The 13,518-nt window shown below is 40.7% G+C and overlaps 1 protein-coding gene across 7 annotated transcripts in view; it reads right to left on the bottom strand.

Annotated features, from left to right (window-relative positions):
* Nucleotides 1-270: 270 nt before the first annotated feature.
* LOC309694075 (uncharacterized protein) overlaps nt 271-13,518 on the bottom strand; it is a 68,604-nt gene continuing 55,356 nt past the window's right edge. For 4 of the 7 annotated variants that reach the window (XM_082513818.1, XM_082513820.1, XM_082513821.1 and 1 more), the window contains 3 exons: nt 3,808-3,913; nt 1,999-3,351; nt 271-1,752 (listed from right to left, as the gene is read on the bottom strand). In XM_082513818.1, coding sequence (XP_082369944.1) covers nt 2,023-3,351; nt 3,808-3,825 — 1,347 coding nt within the window. In that variant the 5' untranslated portion in view covers nt 3,826-3,913 and the 3' untranslated portion in view covers nt 271-1,752; nt 1,999-2,022. Of the gene's footprint in view, nt 1,753-1,998; nt 3,352-3,807; nt 3,951-9,689; nt 9,750-13,518 lie in introns of those variants that run through there. The other 3 variants (XR_014272786.1, XM_082513823.1, XM_082513822.1) reach the window with 3 other exon arrangements.

Here is a 13,518-nt window from a genome sequence, read left to right as displayed (position 1 = left end):
TAAAAGCGTCATGCCCACAGCACGTTTTTGAGAAAAATCAAATATTTTGGTCCTTGAAGATCATTTCAGAGTGTTTAATTAGCTGCAGGAACCCTGTTCTGTGTGAGTGGAGAACAGCCAAGTCGCCTCCTCTGATAAACCTCCACATGTACCACTGAAAACAGTTAAATTAGTTTGAATCTGAAATCATGGCTCAAACTACTTGTTCTGAGACAATTTCTTCATTTTCACACCAAACTGTTTAATAACACAAACTTTACACAGAGTTCATCAAATATAACTAACACTTTAATATTATCAGGATTTCATAATACAAACGTCAAATCAACAGGGAAACAGCTGCAGAACATGTGGATCAAAATGAAGTCATTAAAAAACAACATGTGGACTTCAAGGATACAGTAAATACACTAAAGTGAAAGGAGAAGCCAAAATTTGAAGGAATTTGAATTAAGTAAAAGTAGTCACCTGTGATCTTTAAATTGGTCCTGATGTGTGCTGCTGTTTATAACTTTCAACATTTCTTTGCTGCCACTGTGAATATGAATGTGGTCTTTGCCTAATTAAATAAAGGTTACACTGACTCACTGCTTCATCTTCAGGTACAAACTGGTATTATATGGAAATACAGCCCAAAACCAGTTTAGCTTGAGTTTCTTTTTTCTGGACATAAAGTCACAGCAGGTGTTGTTTCAAAGCTGGTGGACAGATTTAGTTCATTTTGGAGGTTTTAAGAGCAACTGCTGTGAAAACATTTGTAGTTTTGGGAGAAAATTACTTAAGAGAAGATTTTACCACAGCAAAAGATTAAATATGAAGGAAGGATTGAAATTTAACTTAGGTAACACATAAAATGAATACAACTACTAAACACTACTGTGTCCTAATAAACAAAGAATAAAATGTAACAGCGATAACATTTTAGAGAATTAAAATCCCTCAAAGGAAAAAAAAATAAAATTGATATGCATATCTATACATGCAGCTTCCTAAATGTAACATTCAGGATTATTCACTGCAGCTCCAGAAATCAGAGCTACCTCATCAGATCCAAGTGTGACATCAGCTGACACTCTTTACAGGAGATTCCATCTGAACTCTGTGGAGCCTGATCTCAAGGTTTTTAAGTCTGAGCCTGAAACCAGAAGAGGATCTTTCTCTCTCTTCAGATTCATTGTGATCCAGTGATTTCAGTCCTGCATAATCAGGCTGATGTTTGCACAGAGCAGATAATGAAGTGAAGGTTTTTGCACATTGGTAACAGTGAAACAGTTTATTTACAGTGTGGGATCGTTTGTGTTCGGAGTATGAACTGAGATTCCTGAAGCTCTTGTCACACTGGTCACAGCTGAAGTTCACCTCCATGTGTGTACGTTCATGTTTGTTACGATGACCTGATTGTGAGAAGCTTTTGTCACAGTGTCTGCACTTGTATGGTGTCTCTCCTGTGTGGATTCCCTTATGCTTTTTCATTGAGCTCACGTCCAGTGGTGAAGGATGACCCACACTGGTCACAGATGTGCTTTTTGACCCCACTGTGGAAGAGTTCATGTATTTTAATGTATTTGGTGTGTGGAAGCCTCTCCCACATTCTTTGCAGTAGTTCATTTTGTCTCCAGTGTGGCTACGTTGATGTGGTTTTAGGTCCCGTTGATGATTGGAAGTTTTTCCACAAAGATCACAGAGAAACTCTTTCCCACCACCACAGTGACGACAGGGTTGAGAAATGGATCCATGTGCGTCGCTCCACTTCTAAACAAAGACATTGTAAGTCAGGGAATTCCTTCAACGTTTTTATCCTGAACGTCGCCTGAAACAAAGAGCATCTCTGCCAACGTCCAATTACATTTTACTGTTTACATTATAACACTCAGCTTACTGAGTGAAAATGAGTCTTCATTTTTCAAAACAGTTCATTCAGTATAACTCCATAAGTTTACTGATCAGACTTGTTCCAAGCAATCAGGTTACAATTACAAGATAAAACTAAATACATACCTCACAGTAACTGCACTTGTAGAGTTACTTCCTTGTGTGGATCTGTTGGTGTTTATTCAGCTGATGTGGAAATTTAAAAGACTTTCCACACAAGTCACAGCTGTAGGCTTTAACTTCACTGTGGATGATTTGGTGGTTTTTTAAGTGTCCAGCATGGGTAAAAGACTTTCCACACAGGTCACAGTTGTACGCTTTAACTCCACTGTGGATGAGTTTGTGTGTTTTTAAGTTTCCAGCCTGGGTAAAAGACTTTCCACACAAGTCACAGTTGTAAGGTTTAAATCCACTGTGGATGAGTTGGTGTGTTTTTAAGCTTCCAGCATGGGTAAAAGACTTTCCACACAGGTCACAGTTGTACGCTTTAACTCCACTGTGGATGAGTTTGTGTGTTTTTAAGTTTCCAGCCTGGGTAAAAGACTTTCCACACAAGTCACAGATGTAAGGTTTAACTCCACTGTGGATGACTTGGTGTTTTTTTAGGCTTAGAGCCCAGGTAAAATCCTTCCCACACAAGTCACAGCTGTAAGGTTTAACTCCAGTGTGGATGAGTTGGTGTGCTTTTAAGTTTCCAGCCTGGGTAAAAGACTTTCCACACAAGTCACAGCTGTATGGTTTAACTCCACTGTGGATGAGTTGGTGTTTTTTTAGGGTTAGAGCCCAGGTAAAATCCTTCCCACACAAGTCACAGTTGTAAGGTTTAACTCCAGTGTGGATGAGTTGGTGTGTTTTTAAGTGTCCAGCCTGGGTAAAAGACTTTCCACACAAGTCACAGTTGTAAGGTTTAACTCCAGTGTGGATGAGTTGGTGTTTTTTTAAGTGTCCAGCCTGGGTAAAAGACTTTCCACACAAGTCACAGCTGTGAGGTTTAACTTCACTGTGGATGAGTTGGTGTTTTTTTAAGTGTCCAGTCTGGGTAAAAGACTTTCCACACAAGTCGCAGCTGTAAGGTTTAAATCCACTGTGGATGAGTTGGTGTTTTTTTAAGTTTCCAGCGTGGGTAAAAGACTTTCCACACAAGTCACAGCTGTAAGGTTTAACTCCACTGTGGATGACTTGGTGTCTTTTTAAGTGTCCAGTCTGGGTAAAAGACTTTCCACACAAGTCGCAGCTGTAAGGTTTAAATCCACTGTGGATGAGTTGGTGTTTTTTTAAGTTTCCAGCGTGGGTAAAAGACTTTCCACACAAGTCACAGCTGTAAGGTTTAACTCCACTGTGGATGACTTGGTGTCTTTTTAAGTCTCCAGCCCGGGTAAAATCCTTCCCGCACTCATCACAGCTGTAGGTTTTCTCTCCCTTTCTTCTGTGAGGTTTGTCGGCCTCCTGAGAGCGCTGACTTCTTGCTCCATGTTGGTCCTGCAGTGACAGAGATACAAACACAGGCAGTGTGTGAAATGCAGTCGTGGAACAAACTGAAACTCCCTCCATTGGTGGAATCAGACATGTCAAAAAAACACATTGTTGGTGTGTTACCACCACCTTCTGGTAATACTATCACATTACAATGATGTGCTACAAAGAGAGTTGTAATGAAAATGACATTATTGAAGAAATATTGATCATCAAAGAAACTCTTTTACTTCAAAAAAAAATTCTGAGTTCGACTGATGATATTGTGGTTTCAATGTGTGTAGAGAAAATAAGATCTTTGTATTTTCTTGCAACTTCTGTGGTTTTTGGTTGTGAATGTAGATTCTGTATATATGGAGGAGCCCAGGATGGAAAAGATAAAGCTGCTGTTAACAGGTTTTTAAAAACCAACCAGCTGTGCACGCAGTTTCAATAACAGTGTAACTGTGATGTTTTTCTTACCTTTTGTGTTGAAGACATTGTTTCCTCTGTAGTGGCTGAGCTGAGTCCAAATGGCTGAAATTGTTCCTCTGCTGCACCACCAGACTCTTCTCCTCCTGTTACTCAGCTGGGACACAAAAAGTATATATATGTGTATTTTATCCCTGACAAAAAGAAGCAGAGCAAATAAACATGACTAAACTCCTCAGTGACAACAATACCTATGAAGCTTCAAGGTGAAACCCCAGAAGCAACTACAAAAAGAAAGTCATCAGTTGCCTACAAGAACTTGAAAGGGAAAAACCACTGACCCCCCCTGCACATCACCACCTTTACCCAGGGGATGCTACACCCTGTCTATATGGACTTCCATAGATCCACAAAGATGGAGTCCCGATCAGTCTCAATGGTAGCAGTATAAACTCAGCCACCTACAACATTTCAAGCACCTCATTACCATCCTAGCTCCCCTAGGATGGTAATGAGGACTTTAAAAAACATTTCGAAACTCACTATGTTAATGTGGAATTATTTTACAAATGGAGAATTTATTCTACAATTCATTATTTAAGCACAGAATTCTTTATTTTGATGTGCGTGGCTCTTGTTGTCCTCCATATAGGGGTGTCAAAAATCATAGAGGAAGTGGCATGAGGAGGTACATGTTTAAGGTGTTAACAACACACGGTGTGGTTTGCTAGGTTAACTCACAAGCAGAATTTAGCTGTGCTTGACTACAATAGAGACTTTCCTCTTTAGGTGTTTCTGAAACAAGAAGGTGTAGTAAACAGATTTGTTTCAGAAAAAGGCGACAGTAATTAAAATGACATACATAAGCACTAGGGCTGCCACAAATGATTATTTTGATAGTCGACTAGTCACCAATATTTTTTGCGATTAGTCGACTAATCAGATCATGCATCCATTGGACGTAAAACATACAGCTTATTGCACCAGCATGCATCTGCTCTTATATAACTATCATTAGCTTACAGCTTTAAGTGTTTAAAGTATGTGCTAAGTAAAAATAAAGACAAGATGATAGTTTATTACATTTTAATGAAATTTGCAGATTGTTTCGGTGAAGTTTAATAAACTCCTTGCTATCTAAAATATAACGGGACACCGGAGTATATTCTCGAGCATCTCATGCTTCTGATAATCAGCTGTCTGCTTGACGTTTATTCAGCTGTGTAAAAACTATAACTTTAATCTCAGCCAAACCGATTTACTCAGGAACAAATAAAATACTAAAAAAAAGCCAAACAATAACATTTGTAAGTTATCTAAGTGACTTATATATGTTTAACCTGAGTAGTGAAAGACAGCGGTGGGTTTGACAACGATTTGCCGGGAGTCCGGTGCTCTCATGGGCTCTAGTGAGCCTTGAACCCCGGCTAGCTATCGAGCTAGTGGGCAACAGACGTCTCCGAAAATGTCGGAGCGCTTTTGAAAATATGTGGTGTCTTGGTAAACTGAGCAGATACATTCAGTTACATTCTGAAAATATGTTAAACGTTTATTTTGTGACACAGAAAGAATAATAAGAGTAATATTACAACTAGCTGCCACCATTGTTGAAAACTGAGCTGGGCTGCGCTATGAATTCTGGGACAGAGCTACTTCTTCTTCGGGGTTTAACGGCAGCTAGCATCCTTGTGCATGCAGTGCTGCCATCTTCTGTTTCAGTCCATTATTACACTCTTAAATCCTACTACTTATTCCTGCGTCTTTTGTGATCTTACAAAGCTTCAAACGATGCGTCGACTATTAAATCAGTCGTCGACGCTTTTGATAGTCGACGTAATCGTGGCAGCCCTAATAAGCACAGAATGTTTTAATCCTACTAACACATACACACACATGCAATGCAATGAATACCAGATGGTATTTTAAGCCTGTGTTTCTGATTTTATCATCTTGTTCAGCTCACTTAGTAAGATGAGAAGTTTTTAGGAATAATTTTTGATTTACGTCTTAAATTGGACAAGTATGTAAAGAAGATTGCTAAGACGGTCAAGGCTAATCTGAATTGTTTTGAGTTAATTCAGCACTATATACCTGCTTCAGCAGCTCAGTTATTTATGCATTTGTCACGTTCCTGGGTCTTTTGAACCAGTGTTTTGAGTTCTATGTTTAAGTTCTTTAGGTCAGCGAAGTTCATTTGGTTATTAGATTTCTCTTTTATTTTCTTCCCCTGTATTTAAGTTTCCTCACCCTTTGTGTTTCATGCCGAGTGTCTTATGTTATCAAGTTTGTATTGTCATGTCTGTGTCTCATGTTTCCTGTTTTATTTTGAAGGTCTGTCTCCTATGTCAAATCTGTCTGATGGCATCATTTAGGGCTGCACAATTAAATGTTAGAAAATCGCGATCTCAATTCATACTTATGTGCAATCTCATTTCCAAATGACAATGATGTAAGAAAAGAAAAAAAAAGATGACGATTGTACCGCGTTTTGCTCCGGGACATAATCTGCATGAAAACAAGCGCTCACTCTTCATGCTCAACAAATGACAAGGGCAGAGCCTTATACCACGTGATACAGAAGCCAGCAGGAAGGGGAAAAAACAACGAAGAGCACGTGAGAGAAACTGCTGGAGGGGAGAAACCACAATGAGTGCAGAGGAAAAGCTCTGATGGTGGTGAGAATGACAACCCCACTGTAACATTAATTCCAAGAAAAGGTTCTCGTTCCTCCATGTGGAAGGTTTTTGGTTTCAAAGAAGATGAGAGTCAAAAAGATATCATTTGCAAGCTGTGTTTTGCCATAGTAGCAGCACCGCAAGCTAACACTACGAATTTGTATAACCACCTTAAACGTCACCATAAAGTGCAATATGACGAAGCTGTAAAGGCCAAGAAAGTGACAGGAGAAAATCAGTCCCCGTCAACCACCCAAACATCAATAACGGGAACCTTATACAGCACTTCCCCATACCCGTCAAACTCCCCCAGGCACAAAGAAATTACGGAGTAAGTGCAATAAATATTTATATTGGAAAAGAAAATCGTGAGAGAATCGTGATCTCAATTCTAAGCAAAAAAATTGTGATTCTCATTTTATGCAAAATGGTGCAGCCCTGGCATCATTGTCACATTTTAGAGAAACATAATCTACTTAGTTTTAGGAGTTTTAATCATTTGTGTTTGTAGCAAGGGGAATTGCATTTACCTGTGTGTTCCGCCCGGAGTCTTGAGAGTGTAACACCCGAAGGTGAGAAGCAGAGACTCATGACTGTTTATTAAGAGTTTAATAAAAGTTTACCTTGGAGGAGGGAAAGTTCAACCGAGCATCTTGTGAAGTTTAGAGAGAACAAGATGAAACATGGTGGCAGCTGAGGCAAGGGTAACAGTAAGTGAGCTGATGAGAAAAATCGATGAACACTGTAATCCCAAAGTTAATGAGACTGTCGAGAGATACAGATTTTTTGCATGCAATCAGGCTCCAGGAGAAAATATTGATAAATATGTTACGGACCTGAGAATGCTGGCGAGCACCTGCAACTTTGGACAATTAAAAGACTCACTGATCAGAGACAGGATCGTCTGTGGCACGAACAGCTCCAGTTGGAGGGAAAGGTTGCTCAGAGAAGAGAACCTCACATTAGACAGATGTCTAGATATTTGTAGAGCAATGGAGATTTCAAGAGAATACAACAAAACAATAGCGGGACAGGCTGTAGAGGAACTGCATGCAGTAAAACAAAAAGAGAGAGAAAGACTGGATAAAGAGATATCATGCAGATTTTGTGGAAGAGCACATGAAAGACTCAAATCAAAATGCCCAGCATATGGAAAAAAATGCAAAAAATGTGGCAAAGAAAATCATTTTGCATGCAGGAGTAAAAGCAAACAGAGTGAAAATGGAAAAAAGGTCCACACAGTGACGGAGCAGGACTCTGATTCCTGTGAGGACATAATGACTGTCACAGCTATGACACAGACTGCAGTAGAAGTGAACCAGATCAGAGAATCAGACATGAAAAAACGAGAGCAGCTGTTTGCAGGCATGATGATTGGCAACAGCCTGGTCAAGTTTCAAGTTGACTGCAGTGCAACCTGCAACGTTATTCCCATCAACTTGTTGAACCCGAACATCAAAATGGAGCACACAGACAAGGTTCTTGTGATGTACAATAAGTCAAGGCTGTGTCCATTAGGAAAGTGTAAGGTCAAGCTGACAAACCCAAGAAAAAACAAATAGTACAGAGTCGAGTTCCAAGTGGTAGAGGAGGATTGTAAAACACCTCTACTTGGGAGAACAGCTAGTGAAGCGATGAAGCTAATACAAGTTAAATATGATAACATCTGTGCTTTGGACAGCTCAGTGACAACAGCTCCATCAGAGAAAAACGCATGGTTGTTGGAAGAGATAAAGCCTGAGTTTCAGGATGTGTTTACAGGAGATGGATGTTTGCAAGGTGAATATGAGCTGGAAATCGACACAACAGCGCAGCCCGTCAAACTGCCAAAACGCACAGTCCCAGTGTCGATGATGAAACCACTGAAAGAGGAACTGATGAGCCTTGCAAACAGACAAATAATAGCACCGGTGGTTTGTAGGACTGATTGGATCAGTGGGATGGTGACAGTGCAGAAGCCAAATGGCAAACCCAGGATATGTATTGACCCAAGACCACTCAACAAAGCTTTGAAGCGTAGTCACTTCCCGTTACCAACAATAGATGACATCTTGCCAGATGTGTCAAAAGCGAAATTTTTCACAGTTTGTGATGTGAAACATGGCTTTTGGCATGTGAAGCTTACAGAAGAGTCAAGCCATCTCACGACATTCGCAACACCATTTGGTCGCTTTCGTTGGCTGAGAATGCCGATGCGGATCAGCCCAGCACCAGAGGTCTTTCAGCGCAAACTGATGCAAGCGTTAGAGAACCTGCCAGGCACATACATCATTGCTGATGACATCCTGATCACTGGAAAAGGAGAGACGACTGAGTTGGCAGAAATGGATCATGACAGAAACCTGAGACTTTTCCTGGAACGCTGCAGAGAGAGAAACATCAAATTAAATGTGGAAAAACTCAAGCTTAGAAGACAGGAAGTACCATACATCGGACATCTACTCACAGCAGAAGGGCTGAGAGCTGACCCAGAGAAGGTACGGGCCATCACAGAGATGCCAGCACCAACTGATATAAAAGGGGTGCAGAGACTAGTTGGAATGGTCAACTATTTATCAAAGTTTTACAAGCATCTGTCAGACAACTGTGAGCCTCTCAGACAACTGACGCACAGAGACAGCCTATGGGAGTGGACAGACGTGCAGGAAGATGCATTTAAAAGACTGAAAGAAAGACTAACACAAGTCCCAGTTTTGAAATATTACAGCCCTGAAGAAGAGCTGACGCTGCAGTGTGATGCCGGCGAGACAGGACTGGGAGCAGCTCTGACTCAACATGGAAAACCAGTGGCATTTGCAAGTTGTGCATTGACGCTCACTGAACGAGGTTATGCACAAATTGAAAAGGAATGCTTAGCTATTGTGTTTGGGATGGAGAAATTCCACCAATATACATATGGTCGTCTTGTGAGAGTGCAATCAGACCACAAGCCACTCGAGAACATTATTAAAAAGCCACTGTTACATGCACCTAAGAGACTGCAAAGGATGTTATTAAGGCTGCAAAAATATGATATAACCATAACATATGTTCCAGGCCGCGACATGCTACTTCCTGATACGCTGAGTAGGGCCTACCTGCAGGATAGCATCAAAAGCCAGACGGAGTTGGAGACAGAATGTGTCAACATGGTGGACTATGTACCTGTTTCAACAGAAAGCATGGACAGAATACGGGCAGGGACAAGAACCGACCACACACTACAAACACTGATAAAAACAATACAAAAGGGGTGGCCGGCCCGTAAGAAAGATGTACCTGTTGAAATAACCCAGTTCCAATCTTTGCAGGATGAACTGAGCTCAAAGGATGGATTGGTCTTCAAGGGAGAGAGAATGGTGATTCCAGAAGCACTGCAGGCAGATATAACACAGGGAATTCACTCAACACACATCGGCACAGAAGGGTGCCTCAGGAGAGCTAGAGACTGTGTCTACTGGCACGGTATGAACGACCACATCAAAAAGTACATCGCTACACGTGACATATGTCGGTCTGTGGATGTAAAACAACAGAAAGAGACACTAAAACCACACGAGCCGACCACTAGACCATGGACCAAAGTTGGGACAGATTTATTCAACTTTGAGGGTAGGGACTACCTAATAACTGTTGATTATTACTCCAACTTTTGGGAGATAGATTATCTACCTGATACCAAGTCGAGTACTGTGATTAGGAAACTAAAGGCTCATTTCGCACGTCAGGGAATCCCAAATATTGTTTTTTCTGACAACGGGCCCCAGTACAGCTCAACAGAGTTTGCCAACTTCAGCTGGAAATGGGAATTTCGACACCATACCTCATCACCTGGCTATCCGCAGAACAACGGCAAAGCTGAGTCTGCCGTTAAAACTGCCAAACGACTCATGAAAAAGGCAAAATTGGCTGGACAGGATCCATATTTGGCCTTATTGGACCACAGAAACACCCCAACACAAGGTTTAACTACCAGCCCTGCACAGAGACTGTTAAGCAGGAGGACGAGGACACTCCTCCCAATAGGAGACAGATTGTTGCAACCCAAAGTGACTGACAACAAGTTAGCACTGATGAAAAACAGAGAGAGACAAACAAAGTACTACAACAAAACAGCGAAGGACATGGACACATTAAACCCAGGAGACTTGGTGCGAGTCCAACCTTTTGAACCACACAACTTATGGACCAAAGCTAGAGTGTGTAACACTCTGGGAAACAGATCCTATGATGTGGAGTTGGACAACGGCAGAGTCCTCAGAAGAAATCGTCGCCATCTGAGGCGAGCTGTGGAGGTCAAAAAAGACATGTCAGCACATCTCCAGCCTGAGGGACAGAACATTACTGTGCCGACACAGAGCAAAGAGAACACACAAAACAGCACTACCAGGTCAGGACGGGTAGTACAACAACCTGGATATCTGAAGGACTATGTATGCAGTGTGTGAGTTATATGTTGTGATTTGTTTACTGGTCAGAGGAAAGACAAAAGAAAAAAAAACCCATCTGTGAGGACATTTTGAGTTATATGTTGTGATTTGTTTACTGGTTAGAGAACAGAGCAAAACATCTGCGATAATATTTTGAGTTATGGCTTTGTGATCCGTTTACTTGTTTGGAAGGAAAGAAAAAAATAATAAGGAAAAGAGAAAAAAAATGGAAAAAATGAATAAAAGTAACACTAAAAAAAAGTAAGTGGAAGGCAGAATTTTCATTTTTGAAGAAAATGGTGTCCAACAAACAAATGTCATGTCTAAGTTTTGTTCCAGTTGCAAACTGAGTTCTCAACTTATGAATAGTTCATTGTCTTTGTAAAAGAAAAGGGATGTAGCAAGCGGAATTGCTGTGTGTTCCGCCCGGAGTCTTGAGAGTGTAACACCGGAAGGTGAGAAGCAGAGACTCATGACTGTTTATTAAGAGTTTAATAAAAGTTTACCTCAGAGGAGGGAAAGTTCAACCAAGCATCTTGTGAAGTTTATAGAGAGAACAAGATGAAACAGTGTTTTCTTAAATTGAACGCATTTTCCATAGAGGCTTGCAATCTGTGGAACCCACTTCCAACCAAAATCAAATTGATTACAGACATCAGATCCTTTCTATTGAAGGTTAAAGTTTGGTTAAAGGAAAATCAGAGATGTAGTCATTTTATTAATGATTTTATTTTTATTTATTGTCTATTAATTGTAGTTGTATTTACGATGTATTTTGGCTTTATGAAAATGTATGTTTTATGGTAAAATGTATTTATTTTGATTGTAAGCCCAACAAGGGACAATTGTTGAAAATTTGCAATAGCTATAAACTTATGTCCGTTACATCAGTTTCATGTTTTGTACTTGGACTATGTCAAACTGCACTGTCCCTTTTAAATAAATACATTCAAATTCAAATGTGTGAGGGATGCTTTACCATGACATACACCTGGTTACATGGGAATAAACTTATTATCTAATAGGACATTAGGGTTGTGTGAAATGTGTGTGACTGGTGGATGAATGTTTTGGGGATTTATTTGGCGGCTACATTTTTCTTTTACCAAGTGGAACCTGTCAAGACGTTTTGGTTTGATTTATCAGTTTAAGGAGATGAGTATGCTTTGGCAAGTCCTAAAACTAAGACTTTCATATTTTTATATTTTGTAGTATTTTCTTTTTTTTTCCTTTTCATGTTTGAGGAGTGCACTGAGAGTTTTGTTTGAGAGTCTGCTGTCCGTTAAGCAGGCCTGCATGATTGGAACTAAAAGTGCTATACAATAGTGTTGCTGGAAAATGATCGTAAAGTGAGCTTCTCCACATCGCAATGGGGACTTACTGGACTGATAATGGGGACAAATGGTTCACTGACTTGACACTGATACGCAGATTGCACCTACTCCAAGCAGACAAGGAAAGGGTAGATGTATGTATGTTTTTCCAGGAGCAGGAAGATGACAGCAACATCCTAGGGTCGCATGAGCTTGTGGGCCATGCAGACTTAATCTTGTAGTTGTTAATTTCTGTGTGTATTTACCAGCGCTGTTATGCATGTTGCAGTGGCACATTTCCTTTCCTATAAATCATATCACATTAGTAATAGTAATATTATTTCCTCACTTTAGTGTTCACCAGTTGTATGCATGCATGTAGAATGTTATCACCAGTGGGCCCCATGTTATTGCACCCTCACAGTGGACCCATCGTAGACTGGAAGAGCTCCAGACATCCTGCTCTAAGGGAGGTGACGGGTGGTCATAACGTTTCTTAGTGTGGGAGAAGGTCATGGATGAGCTGGACTGAACCTTTAGGTATGCATGATGTGCTGTGGAATGTTCTTTGTTTGAGAGTGTCTGTGATGGTGTATATAAGATATAAGGGTGGTGGCCGAATTTCCGAGATGATCCTTGTGTTGGCTGGCATGTTTCCATTCAAATTGTAAAGTGTTTATTAAACCCACTTCAAATCCAGCTCACAAGGTGTGTTGCAGCTAATTTTGAAATGTTCTATAAGAATGTGGCGTTGTCAAGCAGGATTCCTCAGGTGAGTTTTGCTAAATCACCAGCACGCGATGCCTGGTCATCCTAAGGGAAAATTGCCTCAGTCCGGTGCATTTCAAGGTCCTGTAACCATCCGTCGGTAAACCGTACCTGGGCTTGTTGCAGTGGCCTGAAGTTACTAAACTTCATGAGTGTATGCACTCATGAAGTTTATTAACTTCAGGTCACATTGTTCTCCTTTGTTTTGTACATACCTTTTTTGGGGGGCAAAGAAAAAGAAAGAATTTATTGGAACCGGAGAATGAACGTTTTGCGGTGCTACAAATGCTTGCATTTGATGCGGTACTTGGAATGTTTTGCCATGAGTTCCCGGCATGCAATGCGCAAAAGAAGAGCTGGGCGATAGAACGATAACGATATCTATCGCGATATAACTTTTACTCGATAGAGAAATTAAACTATCGCGATAGACCTCGCCGCTCTTGTCCTCTTTAAAAAAAAAAAAAAAAAAAGAGGTCAGCCAATCCAAATTAAGTAGCGCAGAGCCGAACCAATCACAGCCGCAGCGTCACGTCGCGTGACTTGTTACATACAGCACAAGTGCCAAGCCGTACATTTGTATTTGTTTGGGAAGCA

This window comes from Aulonocara stuartgranti, assembly GCF_965226115.1.
Source record: "Aulonocara stuartgranti genome assembly, chromosome: 3".
Lineage (NCBI taxonomy): Eukaryota > Metazoa > Chordata > Actinopteri > Cichliformes > Cichlidae > Aulonocara > Aulonocara stuartgranti.
Note: the sequence above shows the minus strand (reverse complement) of the source record. Positions and strands in the feature narration are given on the sequence as shown.